At 38.5% G+C, this 18,867-nt stretch overlaps 1 protein-coding gene across 2 annotated transcripts in view; it reads right to left on the minus strand.

Annotated features, from left to right (window-relative positions):
• Nucleotides 1–18,867, minus strand: part of GPBP1 (GC-rich promoter binding protein 1) — a 72,410-nt gene that overhangs the window by 29,190 nt on the left and 24,353 nt on the right. For both annotated transcript variants that reach the window (XM_082837234.1, XM_082837235.1), the window contains exon 3: nucleotides 9,533–9,652. In XM_082837234.1, the coding sequence (XP_082693360.1) occupies nucleotides 9,533–9,595 (63 nt within the window). In that variant the 5' untranslated portion in view covers nucleotides 9,596–9,652. The remainder of the gene's footprint in view (nucleotides 1–9,532; nucleotides 9,653–18,867) is intronic.

The raw sequence follows: 18,867 nt of genomic DNA on the forward strand, positions 1-18,867 counted from the left end.
CACGCACGAAGTACACTCCTTTTTAAAATGGAATGCAGGGACTTCCCTGGTGGCCTAGTGGTTAGGATTCCAGGCTTTCACTGCTGTGGCCCAGGTTCAATGTTCAACCTCTGGTCGGAGAACTAAGATCCCAGAAGCTGCACAGCCAAAAGAAAAAAAAGAAAAAGTGGCTCTTGCCCGAATGCTGAGCTCTTATTGAAAGCAAACAACTCAAACTAAAGACCCACCAATAAAGTGGTACACCAATAAAGAGCCCAAGAGGGCTCCTGACAAAATGGAAATCGTGAGTTCAACAGCACAGCTGGCCTAGCCCTAGAAGTGGCAACTACACTTTGGAGTAAACTTTATTCCTCCGCCTGTCACCTGTAACAAGCCACTATTTCAATAAGGCTCTCAAATCAGAAAAGTTCCCTTAAACGCCTGAGCCTGGCTCACTGATGCTTCAACCAAGTTAAAAGATGATAGTGCACACAGCAGCCATCCAGCCCCAACAACTCTGGAAAACCAAATGGGTTAAGTGCTAATCAGCTACACAGAATAAAATAAAAGCTACGACCCTCGCCTTAGATAATATTCTTAAGGACAAGACATTTTATATTTTTCTAACTCTTGGTCTGTTGCCAATGGCCTAGTCATCTTGTCTGTCACCTGAGAAACTATAGACTAGCAGATTAAAAACATCTCTTCGGGGTCACCCACTGTGGGAAATTGCAGCTGTTGCTGAAGCAATCTGAGTCACTCATGTTGATACAGTAAAGCTTGCTGTCTGATGAGAGTCAATGGCACTGAGAACGACTGAAATTACAATGCTGATCAAGTCTTTGGCATACCACCTAGATCCATCATCACATCAGACATGAAACACACCCACTATCATAGACTGGCTACAAAATAAAGGACTTTATCTTTCTGATGCAGAAGCCACCACTGCATGCCAACTTGTGACTCCTGCCAAAAGTTGGTCCGTTTGTCTCACTGTGAAGAAGACCGTATCACATGAGAACTACATCAAACCTTTGAATACTTCATGGAGCTCTCAATGGAGTCTCACTACCACTGAAACTTTTTCAGGCTACACTGTTACTGCTGCAGTCTGATGGGCTAACTCTGGTCACACTACTGTAGCTCTTGAAATTAATTCATGTAATGTTTTTGGCATATTCCAGACCACTAACAGTCCACTAACAGTACATCTTCTGTCAAAAAGGTCATCCCTGCAATGAGCCAATATTCAAAGTACTCAATGAACATTCTATATTCCCTATCCACAAGTACTGACAAGCATTTTAACACATCCCTCATCTCTTCTCACATCTTAGTAAGACAGTCTGGTCAATGACTGCAGCATAGCCAAAAAAGGATCATCTCCTCTTAGCCACTTCCTGGGTAATAATCAGGATGAAATAAGTGGTGAGTTATGAGATTATACAGACCTATATTAAAAATTCAAGATTCTGCCCGGATTATCTTGACATGATGTTTCTTTCTTTCCCCTAAGAACAACTGCAGGCCAGGCCACCCCTCAGGCTGATGGCCAACCAAAAAGGAATTCAAACAATCTGGTTCGGGCACCTGGATTCTCTTGTTGAACTGGCATGGTCCTACACATACAATGACCATTTGCTTGTGTACACTTCTCACCAAGTCCCCACTACAGTGTCCAATGTAGACCAAGGTGAGGGCGAGACACCTTTATAATGGGTCTCTGAAAATCATTTTAAAATGCCCCTCTCCCAGTCACGTCCAGTTCCTCTAGATAAAAAAATCTGGGTGCAGGCTTTCCTGGTGGCGCAGTGGTTGAGAGTCCGCCTGCCGATGCAGGCGACGCGGGTTCGTGCCCCGGTCCGGGAAGATCCCACATGCCGTGGAGCGGCTGGGCCCGTGAGCCATGGCCACTGAGCCTGGGCGTCCGGAGCCTGTGCTCCGCAGCAGGAGAGGTCACAACAGTGAGAGGCCCGCGTACCGCAAAAAAAAAAAAAAAAATGATAACCTTGCCATGGGCCAAATATTCAAAGTACTCAATGGACATTCCATATTCCCTACCTGTACAACCTGTTTCATTCTGACTAATAAAAATTCATATGATTCTCTTAACACTTAAGTGGTCTTAGGTTATGTCATGTATGGCAACTGAGGTTGCAACTAATGATGACACTGTCCATGTTTCTTAACCAAACCAGTGAAATAGTAATCCAAATCAAGTTTAACAACAAATTGGAATGATCTGTGTCCCTTTGGACAAAATGGAGTGATCCGTGTCCCTTTGGGTGGTATGTTTGTAAAAGGGGCAGGGGGGGTGGGGAGGATAAGCCACAGAATGTCTTCTATTGAGGATAAGTGTTGCTTTTCGGCCCATCTTATTGCCCCTATAACTGTAGGTAATAACACCAAACCTAAGGTCAGTTTCCCTTGAGTGGATTTGGGGGGTGGGGGGCGCATGCTACGCAGCATGCAGGATCTTAGTTCCCTGACTGGGGATGGAACCTGCACCCCCCACAGTGGAAGCGTGGAGTCTTACCTTAACCACTGGACTGCCAGGGAAGTCCCTCCCTTGAATGGATTTTAATGGATATAACAGAGTGGTCTTAGACCATATACTGGTTGGCTGAAATAAATCATTTACTGGTCCCCCCCCCCAAGTTATTCACAATTGGCTAAATCCTGGTCTCACTCACTGTGCTGTTTGGGACACTGGTAGTAGCCTTCATTAAATGCTGTGTGAAACAAATTAAATGGATTTGGTTCTAGCCTCTGTTTGTCAGATTAATCAGAGTAGCTGATTGAGTACAACCATGTGAAAATTCAAGTTTGGCCAAAAACATGTATGGCTGATGAGTGGACTATTGGGACAGGCAACCCATCATAGGCCCTGAGCATCCCTGCATGTTCTTATTGTATGCCAAGAATGCAACGCCTTGACAGCTCTTTGTATGGCTCATTTCTCAGGGTTATGTTCTCAGAGAACATTGAGGAACAGGTGACGTCCTACTCTGAGACAAAGAGCAGGCTTATTATAAATGCGGTAGATTTCCCTCTCAGTGCAAGAACAGCATCCACCTGGGCCCCCTCCATGTCAACTCCCAGAGTTTTTAAGGGACATGAAGAACCAGTGCCACAATCATGCTGTACTGCTTGTTGTGCTAAGAGTAATAAAGCTCTCTGGGACTTCCCTGGTAGCGCAGTGGTTAAGAATACGCCTACCGAGCTTCCCTGGTGGCGCAGTGGTTGAGAGTCCGCCTGCCAATGCAGGGGACGCGGGTTCGTGCCCCGGTCCGGGAAGATCCCACATGCCGCGGAGCGGCTGGGCCCGTGAGCCATGGCTGCTGAGCCTGTGCTCTGCAATGGGAGAGGCCACAACAGTGAGAGGTCCGCGTACCGCAAAAAAAAAAAAAAAAAAAAAAAAGAATACACCTACCAATGCAGGGGACGTGGGTTCGAGCCCTGGTCCAGGAAGACTCCACATGCCACGGAGTAACTAAGCCTGTGTGCCACAACTACTGAGCCTGCACTCTAGAGTCTGCGAGCCATAACTACTGAGCCTGCACTCTAGAGCCCACGAGCCACAACTACTGAAGTTGTGGCACTATACGCACCTAGAGCCCATACTCCGCAACAAGAGAAGCCACCGCAACAAGAAGCCCGCACACCACAACGAAGAGTAGGCCCCACTCGCCACAATTACAGAAAGCCCAACCGTGGCAACGAAGACCCAATGCAACCAAAAATAAATAAATTAATATAAATAAATTAAAAATAAAGCTCTTTGTCTCTGACCCGGAAGTCTCATGTCTTTTGCCAGCATCCATGAAACAGTAACAGGCTACCTTGTTATAGTTACGTTGAAAGTAGGATAAAATTTCAGACCCTTCACAGACTCTGACATATAGCCAGCACAATAAAATACGAATAAGAAACACAAGTAAGAGGACTGAAAATGCAGAGAGAAAACTGATATTATTTGTGAATGAACCTTTTTCCACATTAAAAAATCCAAAAGACATTAGAGTAAAAACTACTGAAGTTTGCTAGAAACAATACTAACACAAGAGACAATATATCTGCAACAAAGACAATATGAAAGCTTTTTAAAACAGCATTTAAAATAGCAACAAGTACTATAAAGTACTTGAACATATATCTAGTGAAATACATGGGAGACAAAAAAAGAACTATGTGACTTTACTTAAAACATTAAAGATCACACACACACACACACACACACACACACTTCCAAAACCAATCCCCCCCCAAAAGGCAACCCAAAAGAAAACAAAGGATGTGAACAAGCAATTCAAAGAAATATAAGCCAATATCCAAGAAACAGTGAAAATACATTTCACAACAAAGATTGGCAAAAATGTTAACTGATAATCTGACAAAGTTTTTGCAAGAGTACAAAGTAAAGACAATAGTTATGCACAGCATACAGGGGTATATATCTGCATACCACATGGAAGAGGAATTTAGCAATATAGAACTAAATTCCGGCAATTTTTCTTTTAACTATAGTTTAGAGCCTTGCTATTCAAAGTGTGGTCCACAGACAAGCAGAATCAACAGCATTTTAAGACTGTTAGGACTAGGACCCCATTAGAGACCTACTGAAATTAGAATCTGCATTTTAACAAAATTCCCAGGTTATTTTCATAGGCATTAATGTTTGAGAAGCAGAGGCCAAAAGAATTCTTATCCAGGACTTCCCTGGTGGCACAGTGGTTAAGAATCCACCTGCCAATGCAGGGGACACGGGTTCAAGCCCTGGTCCAGGAAGATCCCACATGCTGTGGAGCAACTAAGCCCGTGCACCGCAACTACTGAGCCTGCGAGTCACAACTACTGAAGCCCGCGCGCCTAGAGCCCATGCTCCGCAACAAGAGAAGCCACCGGAGAAGCCCGTGCACTGAAACAGAGTAGCCCTCGCTCGACAACTAGGGAAAGCCCGTGCACAGCAATGAAGAGCCAATGCAACAAACAAACAAAAGAATTCTCATCCATGTATACAAGGAGACAGTACATGAATAGTCAATACAGTTCTCTCTAAAGTAGCCTAAAAATATAAACAATCTCAAATTAATGAGACAAATGAAATGTGATACAGAGGCACAAAACAGAATACTGTACAGAGTTTTAAGATAATTACAGCATATCTGCAGATATCAACAGGGGAAAAAAATCTCAAAGATATAATGAATATAAAAACAAGGTGTAGACATAAATGATAATCATTTATATAAATGTTTTTAAACATACAGAATAATACTATTTATTGATATTCACATACTTAGTAATAATATAAGAACATGCATCGAGAATACCTCTGGGGAAAAAATGAAGACAGAAAAAGGACTATGATGAAGCATACAGCAGACTTCAATTGTTTATTTCTAGAAAAGATACAGAACTAAGATGACAAAATGTTAAGATGTGACTCTTGGATGGTTAAGTGTTCGTTTAATTATTCTTTATGCTTCTTTGCATGTTTAAATATTTTATTAGAACCATCCACATGGTTCTTTTAGAATTATCAAGACAAACACACTGGAGGGAAATATCTGCAGAATATATAGCAAACAAACCCCTCAATATGAAAAGAGCTATCACAAATAAATCACTAAGAAATAAATTACATGAATAAGCAAGTTCTTAGAAACAGTTCCTAACACAAAAATATGCTCAACCATAATAATGCAAATCAAAACAATGAAGTGCCATTTTTCATCCAATTTCACAAAGATGAGAAAAATGGAAAAACATCCAGTGTTGCCAAAACTGAAAAAACTGGTCCCCCCTTATAAAATTTTTATAGGATTATAAGTTGGTACAACCTTTTTGGAGAGCAATTAGGCACTATCTACCAAAATGTATAAATCTTCCAATTTGCTGATTCTGCTGCTAGGAATTTCCCCTACAAATATATAATCAAGAGATGTCCAGGCATTCCTGCGGCTTAATCCATTAATAAGTAACCAATTAATCTCTGTAAATTCACCCAATAGAAGATTACAGTTGACAGTTGAACAATACAGGGGGTTGGGGTACCGACCCTCTGTGCAGTCAAAAATCCATGTATAACTTTACAGTCGGCCCTCTGTATCCACAGATCACACAGTACTACAGCACATATTTATTGGGAAAAAATCCACATACATGAACACAAATAAGTCAAACCATATTGTTCAAGGGTCAACTGTACATAGCCACTGAAGAGTTAGATACCCATGTACTAAGTATAGAAATATGCTGGAGATGCTATCCTTGAAGGAAAAAAAAAAAGCAATTTCATTTGTTTATCCAAACCAGGATAAAAATATATTCTGGTGTATGCATAAAAACGTCCTGGTATTTCACTTCTAAAAATTGGTCTACTTAATAATCAAGAAAAGAAAGTTATTAAGCTGATTAATCTTTAAAGTCAGGCACACATGGGCTCCTATCCTAATTCTAGCATTTTGGGTCAGGTTACTTATCTCGCTCAACCTCAGTTTCCTCATATGTAAGTCGGGGGAAGAAAACAGTACTTTACCTCTTATGATTTTTTTAGCCTTCTTATAAAGTGTTTTACACAGTGATTGGTATGCAGTAATGACTCAAGAAACACTAGTTATTACATTTTAAATCTTTTTCTGAATTCTTTTTCAAAATATAGCACAATTTTCTGATTCTCAGAATACCTAAATCAAAAGTTAACAGAAACTACATAGTAAACAAGAAGTTTCAATGAACTCAACTACAAGTCTGACTACATTTTCTCATCCTCTCACCCTCATCCTAAAGCACACATTTTCAAGGCAAACCAACACTGCTTACATTATTGAAGGAAAGTAATTACAATGTTACTTTTCAAACTGCAGGTCAGGGCCCATTATAAAGGACATGAAATTAGTAGCAATTTGCATTTTTTATTGGAATAAAAAAGACCAAAAGAGAAAGAAGAACACAGGTAAATGACTTTTGTTTTAGTTATATCAATGTGCATTTAAAAACATTATGTAAAATTTCTTACTGGGTCCCAATCAACTGTTCAAAAGCCAATGCCCCACTTCATAGACATAAACAACCACATGCAGTTTAAAATTTCACCACATGATGGGGCTAAACTTCTGCATACCTCAGAAAACTGCTCAGGTGCAGTGCTGAAAACACTGCTACCCTTAACTCAAGTGCTCCTATCATTCCTTCAAATAACAAAGAAAAGACTTAACACTGAATTGAGGCGGGGTGGTGGTGGGATGAATTGGGAGATTGGGATTGACATATATACACTAATATGTATAAAATAGATAAGTAATAAGAACCTGCTGTATAAAAAAAATAAAATAAAATTCAGAAAAAAAACCCGCTAAGTTGAAATAGAGAACCCAACAGTAATTTAAGTCTATTCTATTTATTCAAGATAAGATTAAAAGGGCTCTGGCAGAAAACAAGAGGTTAATTATAACTGAGAATCCATGAATAGTGATTTTGAGCGATACACACAGTATAAGAAGTCATTACTAAAAGTGTATACTTGTGTTCGTCAAAACCACTTTGGGTAAGGTCTAAGGAGATAGTTTCAAATACTGCTAGTTAAGAGTTCAAACTGATACTACTTTCTGTAGGCAATTTAAAATAAATTAGAATAATTGATCATTTAGAACAGGCAATCCCAAGTCTCAAAATCATCATCTTCATTCATGATCTATATAGCCAGATCAAGAGTCTGGGTCTAGAAAGCAATAAGGATTCAAGAGTCTAGTTCTAGGGCTTCTCTGGTGGCACAGTGGTTAAGAATCCGCCTGCCAACGCAGGGGACACGGGTTCAAGCCCTGGTCTGGGAAGATCCCACATGCCGCGGAGCAACTAAGCCCATGCACCACAACTACTGAGCATGCACTCTAGAGCCCCTGAGCCACAACTACTGAGCCCATGTGCCACAACCACTGAGCCCACGCGCCTGGAGCCCCTGCTCTGAAACAAGAGAAGCCACCACAATGAGAAGCCCACGCACCACAATGAAGAGTAGCTCCCACTCGCCACAACTAGAGAAAGCCCGCGTGCAGCAACTAAGACCCAACGCAGCCATAAATAAATAAATAAATAAATAAATAAAACAGGCAAAGTACATAAATAGACATAAAAAAAATGAAAACAAGTTTTATACTCATTTCAGAGAAAATGAACTAAAGAGAAAAAGGAAACAAAGGGAGGAGCAAGAAACTCATATGTATCCAGGCTCTGAAGTAGGCCTGGAAAAAAATGAACCCAGGAAAAGCGTAACTGAGAGCAGCCTGGGGGGTGGGGGGTGGACACAAACAACAGCAGCAACAGCGAAGCAAATTCCAGAGACCTAAACAGAAGAGGAAAGGGGGCAGAGTCTGTAACTAAGAAGTGATCTCAGTTACTTCTCAGTAATAGTCTACATTTCCTAACAACTATGATCCATTTTATGTCTATGAAATGAAATGTTCAATCATTTTATGAAATTCCAAAATGAGTCCTATGGAAATATTACAGAATAGAAAATGCATCCTAGATTCTAGTCTAGGCTCACACTAATTACATGAAAACAGGCCAATTAACCTTCCAGAGAACCATCTGTATAAAATAAAGTCAGTTCACATGATCATTAAAAGCCATCTTCAAACTTTAAAATTCCCCTGTCTAGGAGAATTTTCTCTCTCCAATGCAGCTTTTTCAATATATTATGATCTGACAGGTCCTTACTGGGGAACAACTTTCCAAATTGTAAAACTGTTCCTATAAGAGCTGTTTCAGTAAACTCTTCTATAAGAACTGCCTGTACCCCCAAAAGGTCCTAGATGAATGCCTTAGCATGGCAGAGCTTGATTAACAGGCAAGCAGATGATCAAGACCCCCTCTTGATTCCTTTGCACTATGGAAAAAACAAAGTGGAAGACAGCTTTTGAGCCAGATTGATTCTAATCAAGTTCAAGGTCCCTCTTAGCATGCCTTGTAAGTGGATGACAATTTCAATGTCAAGCAAGTCTTATACAAACTATGTTCTGTTTTGGTTATGTAAAATGAACATTTTTAAATTAGTGAGTCACCTTATACGTAACAACACTGCAAAGTTCTCAAAACTTCTAAAATTTGAGTAATATGCCATTCACAGTCTCATTTATTTGAAAAAGAAGTCTTCTGGTTATAAGAAATGACTTCAAAAACTTCTGATTTTTTAAAAAAACATTATCTATAGGAAAGTAAGTAAAGCAAGTTATCGGAAGAATAGTATAGGAAAAGGTAAGATGCAAAAGTAATGTGCAATGTACTTACCTGGTTTGAATTTTAAAATGCAGAGCTTTCAAAAGACAACTTTTGAAGTAAATGGTTTAGTATGTTGATGGTATATTGAAAATTGACTTCTTAAATAATAAAAACCAACAGATTAAATATAAAATAACTTAGAAAGTAATATAAAAAGTATTTTACGACAAAAACATTAAGCTTTAGTTTAACTACATCTGTGTAGAACATGAACTAAACAGAGGCAGACAGAAAGACAAAAAGAAAAGAGAGATGCAAGAAAAAATACCTTTGTTGATGATGGTGGGGTAGGAAAATTAAGCCAGGCTGGAGCAAAGTCATGCTGCGCCATTTAGGTCCAGTCTCTCCAACTCAGCGAAACAAGGCTTCAACACCTCATGGCAAGTCCCTGTCGTATAAAAATAGAAGGTATTAGATCTATACAGCTCCTGGCCAAAATTATCTTCTTATACGTCCTTTAAATTACAATGATCTGACTACTATAAGATTTCAATTATAATGCAATTCTAGAAAAGGCAAAAATATAGTGACAGAAACTAGATCAGCAGAGTGCAGGTGAAGGGCCTGGGGAGAACGGAAATGACTACAAAGGGAAGGAAGAAGTTTTCAAGGGTAATTGAGTATTTATCCTAATTGTGGTGATGATTGTACAAACTATACACTTGTTAAAACTCATCAAATTGTGTACTTAAAACTGGATAATTTTATTATAAACTATCTCAATGATGCTTATTTTTTTAAATTACAATAGTCTTATCACAAATAGATGAGTTATCAAGTGTCTCCTGATGTGACACAACAGGATGTATGCAGCACTATCTATGTACACAGCACAAGTTATTCTTGCCGCCAACCCTTACAGAATCTGAAATCTGATTTAACTAACAATTTGCAGGAAATTCAACATAGAGAAACAAATTAAAGGACAAATGAAGGAAGTAATCCACCAAATGCAGATCACACGATGAGTCAAATGATCTGGTTTCTTCAACAAATAAACAGCTTTCACAGGCAGAGCAATCAAATACAACATGTGGCCCTTATATAAATCCTTACTCAACCAAGTTTAAAAAGTGAAAATTATGAGTCAAAAATTTGAACATGAGCTGAATATTAAATGACTTTAAGAAATTACTAATCACTTTAGATGTGATGACTGTTAGTGCAATGCTGGTACAGTGGACGCTTAAAGAACAAGGTTTAGAACTGTGAGGGTCCACTTATACATGGATTTTTCTTTTTTTTTTTTTCCACTAAATACATACTGTAGCACTTCACGACCTGAGGTTGGCTGGATCCAAGGATGTGGAGCATCGGATGTGGAGGGCCAACTGTAAAGATTTTCTGACTTTTCAAGTCAGACTTTTCAACTGCATGGATGGACAGCACCCCAACCCCCACCCTGCTCAAGGGTCATCTGTAATAAAAGGACATATACAGAAGTCTTTGCAATTAAATCAACACATCTGGAATTTGCTTCTTTAAAAAAAAAAAGGACCGTGAAAACGGGTGTCACTGAAACAAGGTTGTCCATATGTTTATAAATGTTAGTAGAAGTAGGTGTATAGTCTCTCTACTTACACATATGCTTGAAAATTTCCATAATTAAAAGGTTTTTTAAAATTACAGTCATCACAATGGGTATCCACTGCTCTTGCATTCTAAACTTAACTTTTTGGAAGCCTCTCTCAATTGCATCAATAAAAATTTCAAGTTGCCAGCACAATCTAAACACAGTAAACTCAGTTTTTTAAAATGAGGGAGAAGCCAACTGGGCAACTGTACGCATTTCAATATAGAGCTTACATATTAGTCAATGAAGAAATCAAATTTTCTGAACATTAATGTCTAAGTTTACTAATAGATGTTTCATATTTACAACTACATAATAATCTCAAAGGTGGAACTTTAAAAAGCAAAATGATCAATACCATTGTTAGTCTTCCTTTTTCAAAATTCTTTCAAATATAAGTAAGTGCCATGGCAGAATTTGTCATACCAATTTCCTAAAATACTTTAAAAATTGTCAAGATACTACAGGAACATTCTACTTCTACCCCAAACTGTACTGGTTCATTACAAGAAAGGTTAAGGAAAAAAAAACAAAAAAAAAACAGAAAAAAAAACCCTGATACAATTTACCAATATCAATGAAACAAATGCAATATTTTAAGACTGTACCTAAATCAAAATGAACTACACAAAAATTTGGACATTTTGAGCTCTAATTCTACCACCACCATACATTATATTTTAAAGTCTTCTGAAATAAAAATGAAAACTCAAGTGTTTTAGGATATAAAAAATTTTTATTATCTATTTTGACATGAAGCTAAATACTGTTTTGAGGTGTCTGTGATAGGATGTTACTTGTCCAACAACTTTTTAGAAAATTTTTGTTGGAAACTCTTAAAATTATAGGTCCAATAACTCAATGAGAATGAAAAATTATTTTTATAGCTTGTTCCAAATAAAAATTCACAAAAACTCCAAAGGACCTAAATAAAATAAACAATAATTTAAAGCTTTTTCATTTTATACAGGGTCTCATCCCAAATGATGGTTAAATAAGAAGTTATATTCTAAAACTTATCCCTAGGAGGCAAACTACTACTACTGTCTCTATTTCTTCAATGTCTTTATGAATTCTAATTTAAATCGAGTTCTTACAGAATAAAGCATGGATAGCTAATGGCATAGGTTTTCCTGTTCTGAAAAAAGGTAAAGAGCAATACTAGCTAATACTAGGACATTTATACAAGTGTGTGAAAGGATCAGGATATGCTATCCCCAAAATATGCCACTTTGACATAAGAAAAATTTTGAGCTGAAGGCATGTGAGTTCCTGAAATCCCTTACCTACCTCAAAGCAGAGCCTCCCAAAAGAATTTATTAATCCCGTCCCCTGGAGTAACTCTAATCTTCTCCTTTTGGGAAACAAACAAACAAAATCCAGCACCACCACACCCAGACATTGCCACAAACCCCTAAGGACCCAGTTACCTATCTCTTCTCAAAAGTCATTTGCTTTTTCTATTAAGTATCCTTTTTCCCTGTGAAGTTAGGTATAGAGATCCCAAATTCTACTCATCTCTTTGAGTTACTCATCTCTAAGTACTGCCAGGTGTGAGGACACGCTAATAAACCTCTGTTTGTTTTCTCTTGTTAATCTGTCTTTCCTCAGTCTAATTTACAGGGCCCCAGCCAGAGAACCTAGGAAGGTAGAAAAGAAATTTTACCCCCTACACATATAAAAGCAAATTAACATTTAAAAGCTCCACCCTATCCATTTTCTTTTTTTTCCTTTGAATTTTATTTTTTATACAGCAGGTTCTTATCAGTTATCTATTTTATACACATTAGTGTATATATGTCAATCCCAATCTCCCAATTCATCCCACCACCACCATCCCCGCCTCTTTCCCCCTCCATTTTCTTTTAACTGTGCTTTATGCCATCTGATTTCATTCCATCTTCCTCTCCCTGTATGTTATAGGCTGAACTGTGTCCATTCCCCAGCCCCCCTGCCCAAAATTTCATCATGTTGAAACCTAACATACCTCAGAATGTAGAAAGAAAGAAGGAAAGAGGGATGGAGGGAAAAATGCTGCCAGTATGAAAATCCTAATTTCTCATCTCACCCAATTTACAACTTGTTCACCACTGACAATAAAAATCCACCAGGGGAAGGAACACTGGTTCTGAAATAACCCAAATCGAAACTCTATACGTTCTAAGTGTACATGCCTGACTTTAAAAAAAAAAAAAGACCACTAACTACTTAGAAGTCCCAAATACAGTTCTTTGAATTGAAAACTAATATACTTTGGCAAGAAATACACAAATAGATGGGACTTTCCTATTTCTGGTAATGTTTTACTTCTGAATCCACAAAAATTTGTGCCAAAGAATGAGCATCAAACTTACATCTTTATAACGGTTTATATTTCAGATAAATAAGCTTTAAAAGTCACGAAGCCTATCAAAAACACCCCAAATCAACCAATGGCTAAAGCATTCTAACTAGAGGCAGAATACAGATTACTGTTAAAAAAAGAACATGGGGGGACTTCCCTGGTGGTCCAGTGGTTAAGAATCTGCCTTCCAATGCAGGGGACTCGGGTTTGATCCCTGGTCGTGGAACTAAGATCCCACATGCTGCAGGGCAACTAAGCCCACACACCACAACTACTGAGCCTGTACCAGAACTAGAGAGCCTACATGCCACAACAAAAGATCCCACATGCCACAACTAAGACCTGACGCAGCCAAAAATAAATAAATATTTTTTAAAAAAAGAAAAATAGAACATGGGCTTCAGAGTCCAACAGGCCTGGATTCAAATCAGCTCAACCAGTTACTAGGCTGAGTCTCAGTTTCCTCTCTTCATTAAAATTAAGATAACTACTGCTTACTTACCTTATAAAATTCATCCTGAAATCTGTTAAAGTTATTTAAAAAAGAAAAAAGAAAAAAACCTAGTACCCTTCACCACCATAATGGTTTTATAACAATCCTTGAGTAAGGTTAAGTTTTTCCATCATTAAACAGCTAACATTCCTTCATTAGGAAGGCAAGAACCAGAAGACCACTATTCATAGTCATCTTTAGTTCTCTTATTGGTAAACCTGTGGAATACTCCTTTAGTAAGCTTAGTTTAATACATTAACAGATTTCCTTTAAAAAGTAGTCTTCTTCCCAATTCAGGCCTAAAGCCATTATACAGGGCAGAGCAAAGGAGCCAAGGGTCTAAAACTAAGTGTTAGAGCCAGAGTAGGGATGAGAGGGTATCAACACATGGAACTGGCCCAGCACAGGACGTCAGCATCAAAGCAGAGCAACAAAGGACATCCATGAAGGGACAACCAGGGATGGGGCAGTGAGCCCAAAAAGAGTGAGGAAGGCATCCATGCAGTAGAAAGGAAGCAGCTAGAATAAGGAGTTATAAGACTAAGCAGGGAGAGAAGGGTATCCACATGGAAGTGGCAGCTGGGGCTACAATAAAAAATTGGTTATATACAAGGAAAACGATCAAATAAATATATTTAGAATGATGAAAGCTAATAAGTTTCATACTGTTAAAGACAGTAACTAATAATGGAAAGGATGAAAACTAGAGTGAATGATGTGTTGTTGTATGATTAACACAAGTCACATATTAATAAAATACTAATATTCATATATATCATAAAGATAAATATTTCTGGTTTTGTTTGTGTGTGTGTGTGTGTGTGTGTGTGTGTGTGTGTGTATCCCTCCTCTCCCCCAGCTCTGCCCACTGAACGGGCCAGGCCTGAGCATAGTGACACTCCAATAGCAGTAAGCATACTTAACATCCAGGTCTTGTCTTCTAAAAACCATTTTCCAATAAAAGAAACCAGGGCTTTTTTGAGAAATGAACAGCTGATTCCAGGGCTAGGAAAAGATGACAAAGTAAGTTTGGAATATTTTGTTGTAGCAAAAACCAAGAAAGTGTCCAAATAATCACTGGGAAATATCAAAAGGACACAGAAACCAGCTTGAGTGAGCTCCCCACTGGTCAAATCAGGGACAATTTGAGCATTAAAACTGAGAAAATATATGGGAAGGACATCAACACAAATGGTGAAATACAGAACTCCAAGAGCCTACCCCTCCACACAAACACCAAAAAATCAAGCAAAATCTGTCAGAACCAACTTTATCAGAACTCTGAAAAAGTCAAAGGTTTACAACAATTAGGGCAGCACTGAATCAAGAAAATGGAAACTTTAAAATGATAGTAAAGCTTTATGGCATTTTCACTTGCCCTTGACCCACATCTTCTCTGTGGCACAATGGAGGTTTTGAAGACCCAGTGTAGGGCTCTGGTCTCTGGTTCCAGAGTGAGCAGAGTAGACCTTATTCTCACAGGATTACATTTGTCTGTGTAAACCTGTCTGGGGTCTACGTGAGGACCGAGAGGCACTTGCCTTTGTTTTGCCTAACAGGGAAGGAAAATGTGTCAAGCAGAGAGCAATCCTCCAAAACACTGTAAGGCAAATGAAGAGCCCCCTGCCAAGGACAGAGGTTTACAATTCAGTGAATAGCACACCCAAAGCCTGGGAGAAAAGGCTGAGAGGGAATTGGGTGGAGGGTGGGGGAGAGTTATGGCATTGCAACAAACTCCCTCATGCCCTATAAGGGAAATGAGAAAACCACACCAACGCTCAGAGCAAGATGCATGCTCAGAAAAAAAAACACCTGAGAAGGTCCTAAGCTTTCACCCCTGGCTGATCATTAGGTTCAGCAAAACCAGTACATGAAGGCTAAGACAGTTATAAACAGTGTGTAAAGAAATGCCCTAACACAGATCCAATAAGAAAAAAGTGGGAGAGTTCTTATTTTTTTCCTTTCTCTTTATTTTTATTCCCTTTTGGCTCCAGGCATGCATCTGCAACAAAACACTAGCTGACAAGGTAAAGATGGCTCTTGTTTGAAGAGCTCGGAGAACAGCAGTATCCGTGGACAGCTGAAATAAAACTGCTATTGTATTGCACTGAAACTACTTTTTGTAACCACTGAACCTTTAGTAAAGCCTTACTAAAGGCTGCAACCTGTCTCAGATGTGTTGTGAGCGCCAAGATGGTTTCTGGCTTGGCCCATGTGTGAAGGATTTGCAACCTTGAGACAAGATACTATATTGACCCTGATAACTTTTATATTTTGTTCATCATGGATTTTTTGCATTAATTTAAATTTCATTAAAATGTTATTTATCTCAAACAACAACAAAACACTAGGTGATCGCAATCTAAGGGACAGAGACTTCAGAAACTAACCAACACAAAGAATACAGACTTTCAGAAATAGTTTAGAAAAGTCACTAAATGAACACAAAACCAAACCCACAGCAAGCAACCCCCAAGGATAGGGAGAAAAAACATTTGATTCCTAAAGTCTCCAAATTACAATATTCAAAATGTTCGATTTTCTAACAAAAATTACAAAGCGTGCAAAGAATAAAGTATGGCCCACTGTGGGGGGGGGGGGGACGTGGAGGGGAGGTTGTGATATTAGCAGACACTGTCCCTGATGATGAACAGACATCAATTGTCTTAAATACAAAGAGCTAAAGGAAACCAGAACAATGTCTCAACAAATACAATATCAATAAAGCGACAGGAATTACAGCAAAGAACCAAACAAATTCTGGAGCCAAAAAGTACAATAACTGAAATGAAAATTTCACTAGACAGTTTCAACAGCAGATCTGAGCCGGCAGAAAGAAGAATCAGAAAACTTGAAGAGGTCAATTAAAATTATCAGTCTAAGGAGCTGGAAGAAAAAAAAGAAAACTGAACAAAGCTGAAAAGACCTGTGGGACACCATCAAGCATACCAACATACACATAATGAAAGTTTCAGAAGCAGAGAAAAGGAGGGGGTAGAAAGAGTCTCTGAAGAAATAATGCCTAAACACTTATCAAATTAACTAAAGACACAGAATATACATATCCAAGAAGCTAACCAAACTCCAAGAAAGATAAACACAAGAAGATTCACACCAAGACACATAACCAAACTGTCAAAAGCAGAGAATCTGCGAAGCAGGGAGCCAAAGGCCAAAGCCAACTGGTGGCATAAAAGGGATCCTCGGGCTTCCCTGGTGGCGCAGTGGTTGAGAGTCCGCCTGCCGATACAGGGGACACGGGTTCGTGCCCCGGTCCGGGAAGATCCCACATGCCACGGAGCGGCTGGGCCCCTGAGCCACGGCCGCTGAGCCTGTGCGTCCGGAGCCTGTGCTCCGTAATGGGAGAGGCCACAACAGTGAGAGGCCCGTGTACCGCAAAAAAAAAAAAAAAAAAGGGATCCTCAATCAATAATAGGCCACATTGTAATGAACAAAGACCTACTATATATAGCACAGGGAACTATACTCAATATTTTGTAATAACCTATAAGGGAAAGAATCTGAAAAGGGATATTTATATGTATGTATACTGAATAACTATGCTGTACACCTGAAACTAACATGACACTGTATATCAACTGTACTTCAATTTTTTTAAATTTTTAAATAATAATAATATGCCACATTAACAAAATGAATGAAAAATACCATATGATCATCTCAGCTGCTGCAGACAGGCACTGGACACAATCTAACAACCTTTCATGATAAAAACACTCAACCTGATAAAGAACATCTATGAAAAAACCAGAGCTAACATCATACTCAACACAACTTGTGTATGTATTCAATGGAAAAAGACACATTCTGTTAGGATTAACCATGAAAACATGCTAAGAAAAAGAAGCCAGACACATCCAGAAGCCAGATCACATGTTGCAAAATCCCTGTTTTTATGAAATATCCAGGATAGACAAATCCATAGAGACAAGAAGCAGAGACAACCAGGGACTGTTGGGAGGGAGGAACGAATGGGTACTGGTTGCTAGATGGATACAGATTTTTCTTTTGGGGTGATGAAAATGTTCTGGAACTTGGTGAAGCTGGTGGTTTCACATCATTGTGAATGCACTAAATGTCAGTGAATTATACGTTTTAAAATGGTCAATTTCATGTAATGTGACTTTTGCCTCAATAAAAATAAATAAGAGTGCTGTATTACAACCCCTTGAATAAAACATGAATCCAGAGAGATGAATACATACACTGAAAAATTTTAGGAGGAAGAGGTTATTTATACAATTTCTAAGAACCTCAAAAAAGAAAAGTTACTACAGTTTTGCAGTGAAATGGCCTGGCAAATAGCCTGGGAAATCCTTAATCAACAGATCAAAGTGAATCATCAGTAACAGAACAAACTGAAATTGCGTGCCAATGAGCAAAACAGAGCACCACTTCACTTTTATAATATCCTAACCAAAGATAAAGAAGCACAGCCTGTCTCAACAGGAGAAAAGCTAACCTTAGAGACATTACATGTACTAAAACAACTGGCCCATAATCTTCAAGAATCACGTTATACAAGTCAAGAAAAATCATTTTTTAAAAATGATGACGCTGTAACATGTTTATTCTATAATTTTATGAGTCATGTTTTTAACTTTTGAAAAGTATACTTAGACATTTTATTCCATTCAGTTTTGTTTGCTTCACTACTGCAATACCATTAATAAAATTTTATTAATATTTAGTAAGCACTAGGTAATTTCCAGACTTCCCTAATAAAAAGCAAGAGGCCCCTCCCCTATGGAGTCTGATTCAACAGGTCTTAAGCAAGGCCTAGAATTCTGTTCTTAAACAAGCACTTAAAGTAATGATAATCAGGAAAAGATGGTAAATACTGTAATAAATATTTACCAAGAAGAAACAAAATCCTTGCCTATGGAACATGACCTCTAAAGGAAGCAAAATAATCTATTACTTTACTATTTTTTTCCAGTTTTGGTCATGACACAGTGTCCAATATCTTCTGTTATCAAACTCAAAATTACAGATTACACACTCAAATATAAAACAGCATTAGCAAATTTCACAAGAAATCTAGACTACTAGAAATTTCCATCCTTTAAGAAGTTTCATATTATTAATGCTTGCTTTAACCTGGAATTTTGTTAGACCCCCTATCCCCCTCAGCTTACCTCATTAAGTTGTTCAGAAACTTTCTATGCTTTA

This window comes from Leucopleurus acutus (assembly GCF_964270905.1).
Source record: "Leucopleurus acutus genome assembly, chromosome: 3".
Taxonomy (NCBI): Eukaryota; Metazoa; Chordata; class Mammalia; order Artiodactyla; family Delphinidae; genus Leucopleurus; species Leucopleurus acutus.